This window comes from Zalophus californianus, chromosome 17 (genome assembly GCF_009762305.2).
Source record: "Zalophus californianus isolate mZalCal1 chromosome 17, mZalCal1.pri.v2, whole genome shotgun sequence".
In the NCBI taxonomy this organism is placed as follows: Eukaryota; Metazoa; Chordata; class Mammalia; order Carnivora; family Otariidae; genus Zalophus; species Zalophus californianus.
The window spans coordinates 56,019,665-56,039,589 of NC_045611.1; the positions used below are offsets into that span (position 1 = coordinate 56,019,665).

The 19,925-nt window shown below is 41.0% G+C and overlaps 1 protein-coding gene and 1 pseudogene across 1 annotated transcript; both read right to left on the minus strand.

Moving 5' to 3' along the window:
* Positions 1-418: 418 nt before the first annotated feature.
* On the minus strand, positions 419-873 carry LOC113935889 (annotated as a pseudogene).
* Positions 874-1,424: 551 nt separating this feature from the next.
* On the minus strand, positions 1,425-18,914 carry LOC113936308 (zinc finger protein 345-like). Its single transcript, XM_035725282.1, has 3 exons — positions 18,881-18,914; positions 18,098-18,197; positions 1,425-2,544 (listed from the first exon to the last, which is right to left on the minus strand). The coding sequence occupies exons 1-3, from the start codon at positions 18,912-18,914 to the stop codon at positions 1,425-1,427; spliced, it is 1,254 nt and encodes a 417-aa protein (XP_035581175.1).
* Positions 18,915-19,925: the final 1,011 nt, after the last annotated feature.

Sequence of the window (19,925 nt, forward strand, 5' to 3'; positions counted from 1 at the left end):
GATTTAGAGGTCGTTTTAATTTGGTGATTTGTCACAACTTTACTGGTGCTTCTTTCCTCTCTGTCTTCACATCAAACCATGGACTTGATTCTATTTTCAGTAAACGTTTGACAGCTTAATCCTTAGTAACAGTCTCAGCACTTTTTTAAAGATTTTATTTATTTATTTGACAGAGAGACACAGCGAGAGAGGGAACACAAGCAGGGGGAGTGAGAGAGGGAGAAGCAGGCTTTCCGCTGAGCAGGGAGCCCGATGCGGGGCTCGATCCCGGGACCCTGGGATCATGACCGGAGCTGAACGCAGACGCTTAATGACTGAGCCACCAGGCGCCCCCAGTGCCCCCAGCACTTTTATTAAGCATGCAAGACTAACAAAACTTTGGCAGTGCATAGTGTAACCCAGTGACGAGAGCGCTTTTACAATTAAGTCTCCTAATACTGCCTGCACAGTGTGGAAATTGTGCTACATCCACCAAAAGAGGGCCCCATCTACTCAAATATTTTAGTACTTCACCCCAGGAACAAACTCCTTTGCATTTGGATTCAGATTGCTCTTGACCACAGGGTCTTCCAGAGAACAGCCGTCACTGATAACAAGGTCATTAAATTGGTCTTGGATTTGGTCCATAGTTTGTGGGAGATCTTGAGCTGGAATAAACTACTCACGTTCTTCTTCGTCCAGCATTTCTTGGAAGCAGCATTCAATAAATTCTTCTTCCCATAACTCCTCTTCTATTTGTCTGTTGAATCCCTCTTCATTTTCCATCCTCGTGTACTCTGCAAATGGATTGCCATCTTCATGAGAATGACCATTAATAATCACATCTTCATGGATGATGCTTGGGCTAGTACTGCTGCAACTTGGATCTTTCATGGTTGGCGTTGTTTTAGCCCAGTGCATGGCAGCATGGTCGGCAGCCTACGAATCTCCACAGGGAGCACCCCTTCCCCGTTCTACGTGCGCTTTGCCCAGCGCCTCCCTTCTTCAGTCCAAACAAACCAGCTATCCTTTGTGATGTGTGTCAGGATTTCTTCATTTCAACCACATCACCTCACACTCTTAATGATTACTCTGAAGATATTATCAGTACTTTACTGGACTGTCACCTCTTTTTCCTTAAAGAGCTATTAGTAAAACCTTGTATCTCTAATATTCAGGAAGTTCTTTAGTTTACAATACATGGAGTATCATACGGTTGAACAGCTATTTCATGATAACTCACATCCATGTTATAACCATAAACAGCATCTCCATTTAGTTTTTCTGCATATTTGGGTATTATACTGTCCATCATCCATGGAAAATTAGGTATGCATGAGTTCCACCTAATGAAGAAGGGCATCTCATATCTCTCCAGTATGAATTCTGTGATGTTGAGCAAGGGTTGAGTGTAATTTAAAGGCTTTACCACATTCCTCACATTTTTACGGTTTCTGTCCGGTATGAATTTTGTAATGTTGACTAAGGGTTGATTGTCTGTTAAAGGCCTTGCCACATTCTTTACATTGGTAAGGTCTCTCTCCAGTATGAATTCTGTGATGTCGAGTAAGGGTTGAGTGATGGTTAAAGGCCTTGCCACAGTCTTTACATTTGTAAGGTCTCTCTCCAGTATGAATTCTGTGATGTTGAGTAAGTACTGAGTGCAATGTAAAGGCTTTGCCACATTCTTTACATCTGTAGAGTCTCTCACCAGTATGGACTCTGTGATGCCGAGTAAGGTTTGAGTGCCCATTAAAGGCTTTGCCACACTGTTTACATTTGTAGAGTTTCTCTCCAGTATGCATTTGCCTATGTTCATTTAGCGATGAGCAGTCCTTAAAGGTTTTACCACATTCTTCACATTTGTACGGTTTCTCTCCAGTATGAATTCTGTGATGTCGATTAAGGGCTGATTGCCTCTTAAAGGCATTGCCACACTCTTTACATTTGTAAGGTTTCTCTGCACTATGAATTCTGTGATGTCCAGTAAGGGTTGAGCGTAATTTAAAGACTTTGCCACATTCTTTACATTGGTAAGGTTTGTCTGCACTATGAATTCTGTGATGTTTAGTAAGGTTTGAGTGAAATTTAAAGGCTTTGCCACATTCTTTACATTTGTAAGGCTTCACTCCAGTATGAATTCTGTGATGTTCAGTAAGTGTTGAGTGGTGGTTAAAGGCCTTGCCACATTCTTTACATTTGTAAGGTTTCTCTCCAGTATGAACTTTATGATGTTGAATAAGGTTTGACTGACTGTTAAAGGCCTTGCCACATTCTTTACATTTGTAAGGTTTCTCTCCAGTATGAATTCTGTGATGTTCCGTAAGGACTGAGCGAAATCTAAAGGCTTTGCCACATTCGTTACATTGGTAAGGTTTCTCTCCACTATGAATTCTGTGATGTTTAATAAGGTTTGATTGATGGTTAAAGGCCTTGCCGCATTCTTTACATTGGTAAGGTTTCTCTCCAGTATGAATTCTGTGATGTTGACTAAGGTGCTGTAGCCTCTTAAAGGCCTTACCACATTCTTTACATATGTAAAGTTTCTCCCCAGTATGGATTTGCCTGTGTCTATTTAGTGATGAGCAGTCCTTAAAGCTTTTACCACCTTCTTCACATTTATATGTTTTCTCTCCAATTTGCTGATGTTGAGATAGTGTTGAGTGCAAGTCAAAGGCTTTACCACATTCTTTAAAAATGTACTTTTTCTCTCCAGTAGAGATTGTATTATTTACATTTAGTTTTGATGATTGACTAAACATGTTCCCTGGTTTATTACACCTGAATACATTGTTTCCCTCATGAATTCTCTGATGATCACCAATATTGGTGGACTGGTTAAGTTTCCCACACTGATTATGTTCATAAGGATTCTCTGCCAAATGGATAGTCTTATGTATAGTAAGGTCAGAGCTCTGATAAAAGATTTCCCCACATTTATGACATTCACTATGGTTCTTTGGAAATGGAGTCGTCACATGTCTATTAACCCTGGAGCCCTGGTTAAATGTTTTCTCAGATTCACTGCGTTGACCAATTCTGTCTCCATTGAAAAGGCTCTGGTAATTCTGTAGGGTCAACTCCACTTTGCGGCACCTCTCAAATGGATCCCGCTTAGCACACTGTTCTTCATTTCTAAATCTCTGATTATCAGAAATATTTGACTGATAGGTCAATCCAATCCTATCTTCAAAATGGTTCAAATCATTATTTTCAGCATGGGCTAGATAACTTTCCCGATCTTCCAAATTTTCTTTCCACAAGCATGTATGTTTGAGTATTTGATAGCAGCTTTTTCTTGCAGAATCACACTGTTTTTCAGAAACAGCTGACTTAAAAAGGGCAGTTGTCTCAGTTTGAATATGTTCTTCGTGATATCTCTGATGCCCTTCACTCTCCCAATCATTGTCCCAATCTGTCATTAAGTATAAATTCTCAAGGACACTATTTTTGTACTTCCACATTGACACTTGTTGGAAAGAACCTTCTGTGCTTGGCTTTGGAAGGAAGCACTGGGTATGTGAAGATATGCCTAAAAGATATGAAATGAGAGAAAATAAAATCATTTCACTTACTATTTTTAGATAAATACACTGATGACTTCTAATTACAAGCTTCAAGTCAATCAGAGAATGTCAGAAAGATGGCTGAGAAGGAATCATCAGGACTTCATTTATCCATGGACATGTAACTTTGCACACAACGTACTGGCCACATATCCTAATAGATAATTCTGTGGTATTGTCATCTTTTAGCACAAATCACTTTCCTACATCTCAAATAATCAGAAGTGTCGCATGAGTGCAAAATTAGTAGAAGGAAGGATATTTAAACATAAAAGTGAAATGAACCAAATAGGATATAGTAAAAATAGGAACATATCAACAATAGGAAGAGTTGGTTGTCAAAAAAGATCAACAAAATTGACAGCCCGTGAAATAAATCAAGTAAGAATGAAAGAGAAAGGACCAACTAAAATGAGAAGTGAAGAAGTAAAAGCAGACATAGTAACTAATACCATAGAAATAAAAGTAATTATAAGAGGTGACAATGGATAATAATGTGCCAACAAAGTGATACCAAAAGAAAACAATAAATATCAAAAAAGGTATTACCATCATGAAGAAATATTAAAAAATCACAACTACTAAGCAGATTGAAAGAGTAATAAAAAAAAAAAAAAAAACCTCCCAACAAAGAAAAGTCCTGTGCCAGATGAATTCACTGGAGAATTCAGACAGACACTTAATGAGAAAGGACTTCACAGAATCTCCTCAAGCATGTCCAAGGAGAAAAGATAAGAGAAATTAGCAAAACACTCTCTGTGGTACCAGCATTACCAGGTTATCCAAGCCAGGGGAACACACTACAAGTAAAGAAGGTTACAAACCACTACCTGTGAGGAATATTCATGCAAAGTCCACAATAAAATAGAGCAAACTGCATCAAAAGCACATTTTACCATTTTATAACATATGTTAAGTGGGAAATTGTCCTGGAATTAAGGGTGTTCCAACATATAGTAAACTATGAATTGAGGACTTCACATTAATAGAATGATGATCAAAAATGACATGATCAGGGGCGCCTGGGTGGCTCAGTTGGTTAAGTGTCTGCCTTCAGCTTGGGTCCTGATCCCAGGCTCCTGGGATTGAGCCCCATGTCAGGCTCCTTGCTCAGCGGGGAGCCTGCTTCTCCCTCTCCCTCTGCTGCTCCCCATTTGTGTGCTCTCTCCCTCAAACAAATAAAACCTTAAAAAAAAAATGACATGATATTGAGACAGAACACAAATATGAGCATATTGGACAACATGTTATAAATAAAAACACTAAACAAGAGACAGAAGGAAACCCCCTCAACCTAATGAAGGCCATATGCATATGAAAAGCTGAAACCTAACATACTATATATAGTAAAAGACTGCAAGCTTCTCAAAGATCAGAAACACTGTAATGAAGTAACTGCACCACTGCCTTTGAACAAAATACTGGATATTCTAGTCAGAAAAATTAGGCAACAAAAAAAATGCATAAAAGGAATTCACATTGAAAAAGAAACGGAAAAAGTATCTCTGTTCACAGATGACATGATCTATTGAAAACCCTAGAGAATCCTAATTTTAATGTTTTTGCTATTTTTCTTTTTTGGTCATTGTAAACATTGCTTATTTTTGCTAGTTTTTTCCTTTTTTTATTTTTTTAAAAGATTTTTTAAATTTATTTATTCATGAGAGACAGAGAGAGAGAGATAGAGAGGCAGAGGGAGAAGCAGTCTTCCCGCTGAGCAGGGAGCCCGATCGCGGGACTTGATCCCAGGACCCCGGGATCATGACCTGAGCCGAAGGCAGACGCTTAACCATCTGAGCCACCCAGGTGCCCTTGCTAGTTTTTTCTAATAGACTTTCCATTTTTGATTTTTTTTTTTTTTAGGCTATACATGGTTAAGAAAAAAGTTGGAATAAACAACCTAACTGCCCAGCACGAGGTTCTAGAAAAGGAAGAAACTTAGCTGAAATTTAGTAGAGGAAGGAAGTAACAAAGAAAAATCTGATATAAATAAAATAGTTACCAGAATAAATAAAAGAACATTGCAAGTAACACCCTTTTTAACCAAAATAGTAAGCACAACTACCAGTGCTTTAACTACATAAACAATTACATACTAAAAAAAATCAGATAATTTAGAAAAAAAAAAAAAAACCCCAGGTAATAACCTAAGAATACACAGGTTATTAAGACTGAATAAGGAACCTTGAACCAAAGAAATGGGAAATCTTAGACCAATAACAAGAATGAAAGTTGAATTTGTAATCAAAATTCTCCCAGCACAGAAAAGCCCAAGACCTAGGAATGTTACTACATTTGATGGAGTCACTGAGTTCCCTAAATCAAACCTTGTGCTACAGGATTCTTCTAGCTCCCTTTTGATCGATTCATTATTTTTCCTTTATTTAGTCTTCTAGGTCACAAAGTCATTCCTGTTTCCTCCAGCCTGCTGTTTTTGCATCAAGCCTGTTTCCAAACTTGTTTATTGCACTGTTCATCTCTGATTTTTTTAATAATTTATTTTAGAGAAGAGAAAGAGAGCAAGAACAGGAATGAGAGCTGCAGGAGGAGAGGGAATCGCAAGGGTCACCACACTGAGTGCAGAACCTGACTTGAGGCTGGATCGCAGGACCCTGAGATCAAGACATGAGCCAAAACTAAGAGTCTGACGCTTAACCGAGTGGGCCACCTATGTGCCCCAATTTGTTAAACTCTTATCTCTTGGTAAGGTTCTCAGAATTTACTTCTCAACCCTCTGAGTATCCTTATGATTGTTGCCTTAAATTCTCCATCAAGCATGTTACTCATATCTATTTCCTTTATATCTCTGGCCATGGCCATATCTCATTTCATTTGGGATAAATTCTTTCATCTTGGCATTTTGTCTAAGTCTCTGCCTTCATCTGTATGTTAGAAAAGCCAGTGATGTATCCTGGTATATCCCTCAAGCCAGTGGTCTGCAGAGACTCTCCTTGCCTGCTATGGGCAGTGTTTGGTGCCTGGCCCGAATGTGGCCGGTTTTAACTAGGTGAGCTCTGGCCTGCTTGTCAAAGGTGACCTGACATCAACACTACCAGAACTGAGGCCCTACAGAACTCTCTGCTCAGATGTGATGTGGGCAGGGGCGCACCTTGCTGAGCCTGATGCCTCACGGAGAAGGGCAGTCCCATCAGATCGTAGCAGGGTGGGGCTTGGTGGAAGCAAGGCAGACAGCCAGTGTCCTCAATGAGTGGGGCTCTGTGTTTATGCTACAGGCTGGAAGAGGAAAATGAGGACCACAGGCTCTTCTGTGTTCCTTTCCACTTCCTCACTGTGCTGGGCGAACTCTCCTCTTTCCCGTGTCCTCTCCTTTCAACAATGAACCTTTATCTCCAATGTGGTACAGATCAATTTGCTTTCCTAAGTCTTTAATTAGTATGAATACACAGGATTAGCTTCATTTGGACAGCAGGTTAGCTTTCTTTACGTGCAACTTCCTAAAAAAGTAGTCTGACCTATATAGGGATATGCACATCGGAATCTATTTTGCTTTCTTTTCTATTAAAGTATACTTGACATACAATATTATATTAGTTCAGGTGTACAACATGGGGGTTTGACAACTGCATAGGTTCTACTATGCTCACTACAAGTGAGTTACTATCTGTTACCATAATACCATTGAATTTATTTCGTATGTTGTATTTTTTATCCCGATGACTTATTAATTCTGTAACTAGAAGTCTGTACTTCTCATTCCAATTTCCACATTTTGCCCAACATCCTTCTCCATTCAACGCTGGTTATTCATTGTATTTAAGGATCAGTTTCTTTTTTCATTGTTTCTTGCCATTTCTGACACTGTAGACAGACCCAGACTTATATGTGAAATAAGTCAGAGAAAAAAAGATAAATATCACACATAATCACTTCTATGTATAGTCAAAACGACAAAGCAAATGAACAAACAAGAGCAGAAACAGACCCAATATCTGTTTTGTTTTGAATAAAGTCCATGGATAATCTCAAAAACGATAAAAATTCCAAGATTACACACATTCTATAATATGACCAGTTTGGCCTGTAACAATTTTCCAATCCTGGCAGAAGACAGGAGGATCCCAGGTCAAAGTCCAAGGATCTTATGGCTCATGACACAGCAAACATCATAACCTTCTTCATCACACTAATTTCACTTGCCAACTGCGCACCCCCAACTGACCCGGGGAGATGCTGCACATGCAGTGGGTCTGTGTCACATCTGTGAGACTCTGAGCATAGAAGAGTACCATTTCCTGATTACATTTATATAAAGTACAGAAATGAGTACAGCAATCTCTTACCTTACATGACAAAAGAATACTGAGTTTTGGAGAAAGTTAGTAAGGAGCTCAAGGGGAATTTCAGAGGACAATACTCTGTTTTGTGATCTCGTTGGCTTACAGAGATGTGAACAAATCCCAACATCGCCATTGGAATAGTAAACATAAATAAACCAAACGTTCCTGGTAACAGTCAACTTTGCTTGAGTATATGTCATTGGAATTATCCTAGAGCTGTAACTAAAACAGGAGGATAAAAATCAAAAAACAAAAAACCCCTGTAGTGAAAACCAATCAAATAACCAGCATGGCAATATAAATAACATACAAAGTAATCTTTAACATGAAAGGAATTTTTCCACTGTTATTAAGTGTCATTTTTCGATATCAAAGGTTACATTATTTAAATACTCTATTTCATGGAAAGCAAACATCTGTGTCCATATTCATTCATACACACACACACACAAATACATGTACATAGGGAAACATTTATTTTTTAGGCCGTGAGGTACAAAACCATTCATCACAGAGGGATGACCTCATCAAGATAGTGAGAAAGTAGTTCCCACATCAGTACTTTTGAAAATAAGTTCAACTAGCAACTATTCAGGTAAGTCATCATTGGGTAACTCAGTGCTCAGGGGTGAGGCTGAAGCATCCCTGGACAATTGAGAACAAGAAGGACAACATTAAAAGAGTAAAAGGAGCAATACCACGTTGATCATAATGCATCTACCATGGGATGGCACAGGGCCGCACTATAAGGGTCCAGCAGGAACTACAATTGCTCCACCAATAAAAAGGGAAGACATGGTAGGTATCCAGTATTCCCTAAATGGCAAGCCACATACTGTGTGGCCCAGTGAGATGTCACCTATGGGGATCCCATTGGAAATCTGTGGTGCTGGACCACTGGGGATCCTACAGACATGGAGAAGGTGGGTAGGCTTACAGCAAGCAGTGCTCAGATCTTAGAACTATTGGACCAGATGGTGCTCCACCTTGTACTTCACACCCAACGAGAGATCCCCAGGAATCTGCCCACTTGCAGAGTGGAGATGAACCTACATGGTTAAGGAGATTTGTCAGCAACTGTGCCTGACTTGGGTCTCCAGCCAATAGTTTGAACTAGAGCATGGAGAGCATTCTATGGTTCTGTCTGGGTAGGTATGCAAGCTCGAAGTCACCTACCACTGCTGAGCATAGCCTCCACTCCCACTGCACCCGGAAGCCTGAACAAAGGCCCTGGGCAACCATCAAGCCTATCTTATAGGCCTATGGGGACAGAGCCAAGCCAGCAGTATTGCCCATGTGTTGATCATAACCTCTCTTGCATGAGCAGGGAGCTTGAATAGTGATTCTGGGCAGTCTCAGGCCTAGCCGATAGTACTGGCCAGCAAAAGAGAATGGCCTTCATCCTGCCAAAGTGTGAATATCCCTCTGGCTCTACCTAACCACGAAATTGCCAGCATACATTAGGAAACCACTCAGGGTACCACAATTGTCAGGGGACTTGTGTCTGGCCCTCTGTGATCATAGAGAATAAGTTTACGTCTGAAATGATTGCACATGTTTTAAACTAGAAGCTGCTGTGGTCCCTGGGATACCTCTAGAAGGAATGACAAATATTGGGTACACTGAGATGACTGAGAATAAAACCTCTCAAACTTGCCTTCATGCCATTTCAGTAAAGGAAGAGGTACAGATACAGGAGTGAGAAATTCTGCAGGATTCCAATTGAACAGGACCAGATCCTTCCGATTTTCAAATACATACAGGATTTCGGTTGTTTTCCAAGGTTCAATATTCACATTCAAATAGAGGATTCAGGGGCACCTGGGTGGCTCAGTCTTAGGTGTCTGCCTTTAGCTCAGGTCATGATCCTGGAGCCCCGGGATCGAGTCCCGCATCGGGCTCCCTGCTCCGCGGGAAGCCTGCTTCTCCCTCTCCCACTCCCCCTGCTTGTGTTCCCTCTCTCGCTGTGTCTCTCTCTGTCAAATAAATAAATAAAATCTTAAAAAATAAATAAATAAAAATAGGGCACCTGGGTGGCTCAGTTGGCTGGGTGACTGCCTTCGGCTCAGGTCATGATCCTGGAGTCCCGGGATCGAGTCCCGCCATCGGGCTCCCTGCTCAGCGGGAAACCTGCTTCTCCCTCTCCCACTCCCCCTGCTTGTGTTCCTGCTCTTGCTATCTCTCTGTCAAATAAATAAATAAAATCTTAAAAAACTCCATTTTCATGTAGCATACAATCCCTTTGTGTTTAGGTTAAGGATACTCTGAATTTTAGGGCCTTTTTGAAACAGCCAGTTTCAGAGCAAAGTCTGTTTGCCTTTGTGCCAGGTGCTATGAAAGAGTTCAAAGAACAAAAGATGTTCACAACATCTTCTATGTCCACCTGTGTGCTACAGTTCCATATTTCTACTTAGATTGGCTCCTATGACAGAGTTGTGGTCAATGGCATGGAGGGAGTGGTGCCTTGGGGAGGATGGCCTTCTCTGAATGAAAACAGAAATGACCCAAATCAAATTCCCTAAGTCCTATCAGATTTAGACTGTCTCCTCTGCTGCAAGGAACAGAGATTGATGCCTGGTGGTGGGGCAGGTATCTTGGGGCCCGAGTGAGCAAGCATAATCACAATGCCTGGGGGTGGACAGTACCAGAGAGAAGAAATGAAGAAATCAGAGTATATCCTACAGTGTCTAACCTATTTTATAAGACCTGAGTGTCTACCAACTCACTGTGTACATAACTGAAAATATACATCTTTTTTTCCTATATGTACACATCAGCCTTTCCAGTATATAGCTGACCACAAAATAAAGGGTACTGAAAAGTGAATTATTATCCTTCAATTGAGCCAATGTTAAATATGAGTGTAATATGCTACCCAACTTAATTTTACCAGTTCCTACAACTGATGAAAATCCTCTTTCCTCTCAGGTCAGGAGTATAGGGACTGCATGGGCTGTGAAACAACATAGGGACAGTTGCCCAAAACTTGGATAGGCTGTTTGAAGCATAGATGGTCACCGCACATGCTTTGCAACTAATCAGTGCCTTGCACACAGCTCAAAGCACAGAACTAGACTCATCAAGGGGCTGAGTGGAAGTGAGGGGGGGTCCCTCCCTGACAACCTCAGGTCAGCATCCTTGAAAGTCACCCATCTATACTGGATCAGACCTACATTGGGGTTATATACCTGGGCCACCAGTGCTTTGTGGAACCACCACACACACCTGGCTGGTTCTCACCAGTAGTGTCCAACAGCTTTCTTCATCTTCAAGAGCTACTCTGTCATGTGACATCTTAAAAGTTATGCATGCTATGCGTTCATTCAATGTTTAAATCATCCAATACTCCCTTCTCCAACCACTCCACGCGTCTAGGCCTGGAAAAGTGTAGTTCTGTCATCCAACAGCACTGGTCCTCAGGACCACCAAGGAATTCATTAAATCTTGAGAAAAGGATCAGACCTCCCTGAATTCCAGAAAACCACCTCGTCTCCCCAAGTCCCCATCTCTGTCACGTTTGCTCATCACAAGTAGCTTCTTAAGACTCTGCAGTAACCAAAGGGCGCTCCATACCAGAACATTCCCCACATTTCAAGAGTTCTCCATATTTGCTTTTAGTAGGATTTATCTTCCTCTCGAACTGTGTCATCATGTTTTACTGTCCTCATAACTCTCAGTGCCAAGTGCCAAAATTAAGCCTGTGGCAAACTGATGGTGTTTTCCTGTTCTTCAAGTGGGGACAACGTAGTATTTAAATCTCGGATAGGGCCTCCAGTGTTCCTGGACCAACCATTTACCTTTGATTAGAAAATTCAAAGTTACTCCTAAGTACAATGGCCTGGGTGCCTTAGGTGGTGGGAGAAAGCAGTGACAACGGGGTCTCCATTACACAGGAAAGGTCAGCTGTGATGCCTACATCATTGGAATGGAGATGAGGAGAGAGAAGAACTGGAGAGGATTTGGAAAAAAATAAAATAAAACAAAACTTATCCTCCTAGATTCAGTCAGTAGCGCAGTCTTGGACAGGGGTCCCCTCCCCACATGAAAAATTCATGCCCATGCTTCAGTCTAGATGTGTTCACCTCTTACGTTGGGCTGCTTCGTCATTCTGAATAGAAGACTGTTTTCTTCCTAAGCTAGAACGTCTACTCAGCACCCAGCCCTGTCCCATGCTTAGTCCCTTCAAATAAACGTAAAACAACCCATGACTCATGAAGTCTCCACGTTTTCACCTAATCAAACTTAGAGTCAAGTGAGCAAGTTGGACGTCCCTTCCAAGATGGGAAAATAACATAACTAAAGAAATCTTACTGAGTGTCCTCCAATCGAGAAGGAGTGAATACTATCAATTGAACTACATGGAATTTAATATGCCCACTGTAGAATTACTCCCAGAGTCACATCAATTTTTGAACACGTCATTTCATGCAAACTGTTCTTAAAATCACTGAACAAGGCATATAAGCAATAGGTCCTGAACATTGGAACAAGGGAAACACCAGATCCTACATGAGTAATAGGCAGGTAGACAGGACAGAATTTGCATGGGGAGATCCTCACACCAAGATACAGGGTATATGTAGGAGAAATAAATTCTATACACTGTAGAGAAAACTATTCCCACTAAATAATCGGTAACATTTCCCTTTGCTAGGAAATCATCAATTTGAAATTTGCAAATTCTCTCTTGATCCCATATTCCCTTTCCTTCTTAAGATATAGGTACACACACACACATAAATACATATGCACACTCATACTCCTTCCTAGTTATTTCTGTTACTCCAAAATCTATCTTTAGCTTAATGTAACATATTCCTTCCTGTGCATATCTAAACCATAAAACTGTGTTCTGTACGCTAAAAAAAGAAAAGAAAAGAAAGAAACGCAAAAACCAAAACAAACAAACAAAAAAAACAGGAGGAAAGAAAAATCTCGGGTAAATTTTATAGTGATTAGGAATTCTGTAGATATGGCTTCTAGTTATATTTGTAGTGACTTTGGTCAATTAGCAGTAGTTAGGCAGAACACCTGGGTATTAGATGGTGAGCCATGATTCAACAAAAGGAAACAAAGAAATTGAAATTAAGTTTACTACTCATAGATCCTGGAGGATGTACCCAATATGCCTTGAGGGACAACACGAAGAGGTCAAGACTGAGTGCAGGCAGAGAGCGTGGCAGGAACTGGGGCAGATGTCTTTTTAGGGTTCCTGGTAGGAGTGGTTTCACTTTCTGGGCCAAGTCTAGAATGCACAATTCAAACCAAAATGAGTGGAGTATGGTAAACTGTGTGGGGTCTTCTTTAAGGGATGCTCATGATAAATATACTGGGACTGGACACTTTCACGGAGGCTACTGGGTAAGTCAGATCAGGAAATTACCTTTGCTTGTGACTATAGGGACTGTTATCTAGTGTATTTGCTACTGGGTGGAGCTAGTTATTTCAAATCCCCTGCAGGCAGTCTGGTTATAGAAACTGGATTCCGAGTCAGCAGTATCACCCATTTGTTACCTACAGCATCCATACTACTACTCTATCATCATTATTAAAGGCACCCTAATGTCCCAGCAGTTTCAAAAAGAAAAGATATAATACAGAATCTTGGGGGAAAATTAATCACAAATAATTCGAGGTTTAGGGCCACTGGGAAGAAAAATTATTAGTGATATCATCCCACTGCTTTTTTTTTTTTTTTTAAGATTTTATTTATTTATTTGACAGAGAGAGAGACAGCGAGAGAGGGAACACAAACAGGGGGAGTGGGAGAGGGAGAAGCAGGCTTCCCGCGGAGCAGGGAGCCCGATGCGGGGCTCGATCCCACGACCCTGGGATCATGACCTGAACCGAAGGCAGATGCTTAACGACTGAGCCACCCAGGCGCCCTTCATCCCACTGCTTTAACAAGTACAAGTGACTCTTGAATAATGCAGGGGTTCGGTGTACCCACCACCCATGCAGTTGAAAACCCATGTGGAACTTCCACTCTCCAATGGTTAATTTTAATAGACTATTGAAAAGAAACCTTACCTAAAGCAGTCACTTAACATATATTTTATGTTACCTATGTTATATATGGTATTCCTACAGTAAAGGAAGCTCCAGAAAAGGAAATGTTAAGGAAGTCAAGAGGAAGAGAAATACATTTACAGCACTGTACTATAAATAAATCTGACTATAAGGGAACCCACACAGTTCAAACATGTTGCTCAAGGGTCAAGTATACTTTGTGTTACTGTCTGTTTACCTGCAATCTTGATGAAATTGGGGCAGGCTAAGGCTGGTACAGGATCACTGTTTATTACACATCAGCGTTAACACATTAAAATCCATTTAGTGTTATTAATTCAAATATATAAAGTTGAAACACTCTAAACAAACCACTGCAAAATCACTGTATGATCATTGGTCAAAATACCCATGACAGTCACTCAAGGAAGGACCATTCTTGTTCTTCTGATACAATGATCTGTGAGTTGTAGTTTCCATGCTTTTCAAACTGAGGGTCTGCTTTGAGTAAATGTGGATTTACAATGATTTTACACCCTTTTACAGAAGGGTCAGCTATACTTTTCTCAGTTGTCTGTGAAAATTTTATTGTTTTAACTGCATAACTAATATTCTTGACTTGTAACAATTCCTATTATGAAGATGCATCCAGCCTTTTTTTTTTTTTGAGATTTACTTATTTGACAGAGAGAGAGAGCACAAGTAGGCAGAGCAAAGGCAGAGGGAGAAGCAGACTCCCCGCTGAGCAGAGAGCCCAACGTGGGGCTCGATCGCAGGACCTTGGGATCATGACCTGAGCCAAAGGCAGATGCTTAACAGACTGAGCCACCCAGGCACCCCCCCATCCAACTTTTAATAAACCACCACCGTATTCTCCTTAAAACCCAACTGGCAAACTATTTAAAATTCAGAATGTGGGGTGCCTGAGGGGCTCAGCTGTTGGGCATCTGCCTTCGTCTCAGGTCATGATCCCAGGGTCCTGGGATCAAGCCCCGCATCGGGCTCCCTGCTCCGCCGGAAGCCTGCTTCTCCTCCCACTCTCCCTGCTTGTGTTCCCTCTCCCACTGTGTCTATCAAATAAATAAATAAAATCTTAAAAATAAAATAAATGGTGCCCTGAACAATACTTCATAGTGACTTACACCACACGTACACATCAACCATAAACAGCATGTCCACGTAGACTTTCTTCATAAACTATTTATTATAATGTCCTTAATTTTCCATGTTAAGGGAGGTATGAATGAATTCCCCATCATAAGAGAGCAGATCGGGTCTGTGAGACAGCAGCAATCAAATCATGTTACATGCACACAAACAATAAAGGTATAGCATCAGATGATTTCAGAGTAAAATTATTTGCCATGCAAAAAATCTCAAGGTCAAAAGAAAGAAAAAAAAAAAAAGACACTGAAAATAATTATCCCTCTTCAGACATCCATCTCCCCCTCCACCCTTTCAGGCATATTAAGAAATGCAGCTGACCCTTGAAGAACATGGGTTTGAGCAGTGTGGGTCCCCTTATACAGATTTTTTTTCTTATATAAATACAGTGTGGTACTATAAATGTGTTTCTCTTCATTACGAGTTCCTTAATATTTTCTATTCTCAAGGTTGATTATAAAAATACCATATACATACAAAGAAGGGGATGATGGACTGTTAATGTTCTAGGTTAAGACTTCTGGTCAACAACAGGCTATTTCCATGCAAAACCAGGTATGGCTTTCAGTTTGGGAGACTGAAAAGATACACACAGATTTTCAACTACAGAGTGATTACACCCCTAACACTTGCATTGTCCAAGGCTGAAACGTAACTGATCTGAGTGTTTTAACTTTGGATTTTTCTCTATAATAAATACTGTTTTGGGATGCCTGGGTGGCTCAGTTGTTAAGCGTCTGCCTTCGGCTCAGGTCATGATCCCAGGGTCCTGGGATTGAGCCCCGCATCTGGCTCCCTGCTCAGCGGGAAGCCTGCTTCTCCCTCTCCCACTCCCCCTGCTTGTGTTCCCTCTCTCGCTGTGTCTTTCTGTCAAATAAATAAATAAAATCTTAAAAAAAAAATACTCTGATTTTGAATCATGTCTGAAAACTGGTATTGGCTTACTGCTTTCTGCTGCGAATTTTTTGGTGTTAGATTTGCCTTTCCATTATACAGTTTGCCAATTATAAAAGATAAAATCATTAAAGACATAACTTTTTTTTCTGAAGTGTGTATTAAAACCAAAAGTCTTGCATCAATTTTACATTTCTAGGGTTTCTATACAGTATGCTTTGTCTGATATTCACGAAGGGTGCAGTTCCAGGACTTCGCCACCATTCTGGACAATTGTAAGGTATCTCCACAGGATGTTATCATCTCAGGTTGAATAGTTTTGATTATGAATTAAATACCCTGCCTAATTCTTTACATTTAAGGGCTTCTCTCTACTATGCACATTCTGCTGTTCACAAAGTTGGTAGTTCTGCTAAACGCTTTGTCACATTTTACTTTACATTTGTCAGCCTTCTCCCCACTGTGTCTTACCTTAGCTTGGTAACTTTCAAGTGGTAGTTAAAGGCTTTGCCACATTTTATACACTTGTAAGGTTTCTTCCTATCATAGAATCTCTGCTGTTGAGGTTTTGAATGTAAGTGAAAAGCTATGCCACAATGACTACATTTCTAAGTCCTTTCTCCAGTGAAGATAAAATGATGTACAATGAGATTTGAGCTTTTGTAAGTCTTTCCCACATTTATTACTTTGATACTGGTTCTCTGAAGACTAAGTTCTCTGAGGATTACTGGGATTTGACCCTTGGTTAACTTTTTTCCTAGATCCATTGCATTGGTAAATTCTGTCTCCATTATAAATACCTCTGTAATTATGAAAGATAGAGTCCTCGGTAAAGATCTTCCTAAGTTCACAACACATGAAAACTTGCTCCAAGTTAAGTATTATGTGATAACTATTGAACAGTAATGTTTCAATAAAGGCCGTCCTGTGTTTATCAAAATTAGAGACTTTGGAACAAGGAGGGATTGTGTGTTGATGGGAGAACAATGAACCTTCTGAAAAAGGACTTCTCCAATCAATCACATTTAGAATTTGTATCTTCATGTTTAAATATCTAACTTTCAGAAATGTTTCCGTGAATGATTAATACAATCTTACATTTGAAATGCTTTGAAGAATTACTTTCAGCATGGACGAGGTGATTTTCCAAAACTTCAAAAGGTCCTCTCAGAATATATACTTTTTTTTTTTAATGGGTTTGGGCCGTTGGGATGAATGACATTGTTCTGCAAATGTAATTGACTTAAGGTGGGGTTTCCCCCCAAATGTTTTATATCCTTGATCTCGTCTAGCAGTAAGGATTTAATTACGGTTAATTGTCCCAGTCTGGTTATACACATCATAGCATCCTTCTTGCCCTTCACTAGCCCCACACCTTCCCAGGCTTTCATTAAGTATAAATACTCAGGTCCACTGCTGCCAATCTTCCCATATCACTCTATGCAGCCAGTCTTCTTTGCTGGTCTTTGCCAACAAGCTTGGGGTGTTAAAGAAAGACACAATGAACAGATGAAAAATAAGATATCCCACTTACTACATGCACAGGCATACCAAATTAATACCCATTCTAGGACAGCAACAGAACGGAGAAATAGGAACCACCAGGACTTTGCTCCTCCATGGAGACAAAAATGGACCAAATTACCTTTTAGAATGTTCCAGAAGCCAGTTAGGAGAACACAGCATCTCTAGACAATACAAATGAACAAGAGGCACATCGAAGAGACAGCGAGCATTTGTGACACTTTCTCACAACAGCTGTTCACCCTCTGACACTCCATGGCAACACTGTGAGTAAACTCTTACCTCTCCTCAAGAGAGAAACAGACGAGTGACCTGAATATTGAATGATCTGGCTTCTTTCACCTGCCTGACGTGGAAAACAGAGGGAACGAGAGCACCCTCTGGATGCAGTGTGCTGGCTGCTCAGACGAAAGGTGAGCACTTAACAATGAAGAGACTACAGAGCTGAAGACAGAGAGGAAGGTATCATGCGCTCTAAAGTAGTTCCACTTTCTTAAACTGGGAAATTACAAAAACGCAGACATGATAAATGCCCAGAACATGCGTGCCAGGCTTCTCAAATTCATTTCCATCCAACGAGAGCTACTCGAACCACAGTTTAAGGTCTACCTTCCACCTTTACATTTAAACCTCACCCCTGTCATCTGCCTCATTCATTCCCACCTACCTGGATGGAAGGCTACTGTCTCCTTTCTCTTCACAACCCAGAGCTGCTCCTCCTGCTCCAAAAAGATGATCAGGTCTGGCTTTGACGCAATGAGACCTGTTTATTAGATAAAAAGAAAAATGAATACTGCTGGGGATTTAACTTTCAATCATGACTGTGCTCAGTAGCGAAGACATTGTAGAATTCTAGAAAATAATTTCCCAAGTGTTGTTGCCAAATAGCCCCTTTAGAACATGAAGAACGGATTTCCAATATTCACATTCTGACCTCCACTTCCAAGTAGTAGACACAATAGTAAGGAGTGGAAATTTAAGCTTAGCTTAAGATGTGGGCAGTACCGGGGCACCTGAGTGGCTCAGTCAGTTAAGGGTCTGCCTTCAGCTCAGGTCATGATCCCGGAGCCCCAGGATTCAGCCCTGCATCCAGCTCCCTGTTAAGTGGGGAGTCTGCTTCTCCTCTGCCCCTCACCCCACTCATGCTCTCCCTCAAATAATTAAAATCTTAAAAAAAAAAAAAAATGGCAGTACCATTTTATGCCACTCAGTGTTTAGAATTGCCCGTAATCTACAGAAGTGATGATGTTCCCTTAAGGAAGGGGAAGCTAAAGCTGAAAAGGAAACATCATGAACATTTTTCTCTACATCTACAAACCCCTATTTCCCTTGCTGCCTAGATCTGAATTCATGTCATTCACGGAGGAATCTTCCAAGAGACGGTCTTCAAGGGAAGGAAGAAAACCCTGAGTGTGGTTTGGGAAGTCTGGAAGGAGTTAGTCTCACCCAGGAAGAGGAGGTGTCCGTAGTTCTCTAACATCACATCCCTGTACAGTTCCCGCTGAGTGTGGGTCAGGCATCCCCACTCCTCCTGAGAGAACTCTATGGCCACATCCCTGAATGTCAGCAGTGCCTGCAATAAATACCACAGTCACCAAGTAGCCATAGGCAGAGTTCACAATGGTCCCTAAGATGAAAGAGGGGAGTTAATGTCATCAGTTAGACCCAAGACCTGACTTTCCCTGCTCTGTGACATGAGTGTGGAATAAAAGAAAGACCCGTGGGACAGAGAGCTGACTGACTGAGAACCTCCACTCCCAGAAGTCAAATATATCAACTACACCAAGGTGAGAACCCTCATTGTCCAATGGAAATTGATGGGATGTGGAGTAGGAGTCAATGGTCAAGAAAGAATTTTTTTTTTTTTTTAAGATTTTATCCATTTATTTGACAGCGAGAGAGGGAACACAAGCAGGGGGAGTGGGAGAGGGAGAAGCAGGCTTCCCGCCGAGCAGGGAGCCCGATGCGGGGCTCGATCCCAGGACCCTGGGACTGTGACCTGAGCCGAAGGCAGATGCTTAATTAACAAGACTGAGCCACCCAGGCGCCCCAAGAAAGAATTCTTGAGATGTTCTCGATGTGAAATGTTGGGGTTCAGGATTGAATGATGAAGAAAGAATTACTGAGATGTCTTTGGCGCAAAAAAATGTGGTCTTCTTACTGAAGCACAGGCACAGGACCCATGGGTCAAAAGAGCTGCACTGGGGTTGTGAGCAGTAATTCATCCTATACTTACAAATGGTGAGTGGGTAAGCAATAGCAGCAATCTCTAAGAAATCTGAAAGCAAGGTTTCCAGGACGTTGAGGGCCTCACTGGTGTGATAAGGTCACCTAACTATGGTCGAGTAAAAAACCTTAGTTGTTAAGACCCTTCAGATATGTATCAGTGGGTGCTATGCATAGAGGATGATGGCCAACATATATTTGGGGGGGGGGGTAGAAAAAGAAGATTCCAAGGGGATTTTCTTATGTTAAAGAGGACTTACAGAAT

What these genes read in the sequence shown, in the direction of transcription:
- LOC113936308 (XM_035725282.1), bottom strand. Translation starts at nt 18,914, where the DNA reads ATGTTAGAGAACTACGGACACCTCCTCTTCCTGG. An exon ending in CGGACACCTCCTCTTCCTGG is followed by an intron (nt 18,198 to 18,880) that starts GTGAGACTAACT and finishes TCTAATAAACAG; the next exon opens with GTCTCATTGCGTCAAAGCCA. An exon ending in GTAGCCTTCCATCCAGGTAG is followed by an intron (nt 2,545 to 18,097) that starts GTGGGAATGAAT and finishes AAATAGACACAG; the next exon opens with GCAAATCCATACTGGGGAGA.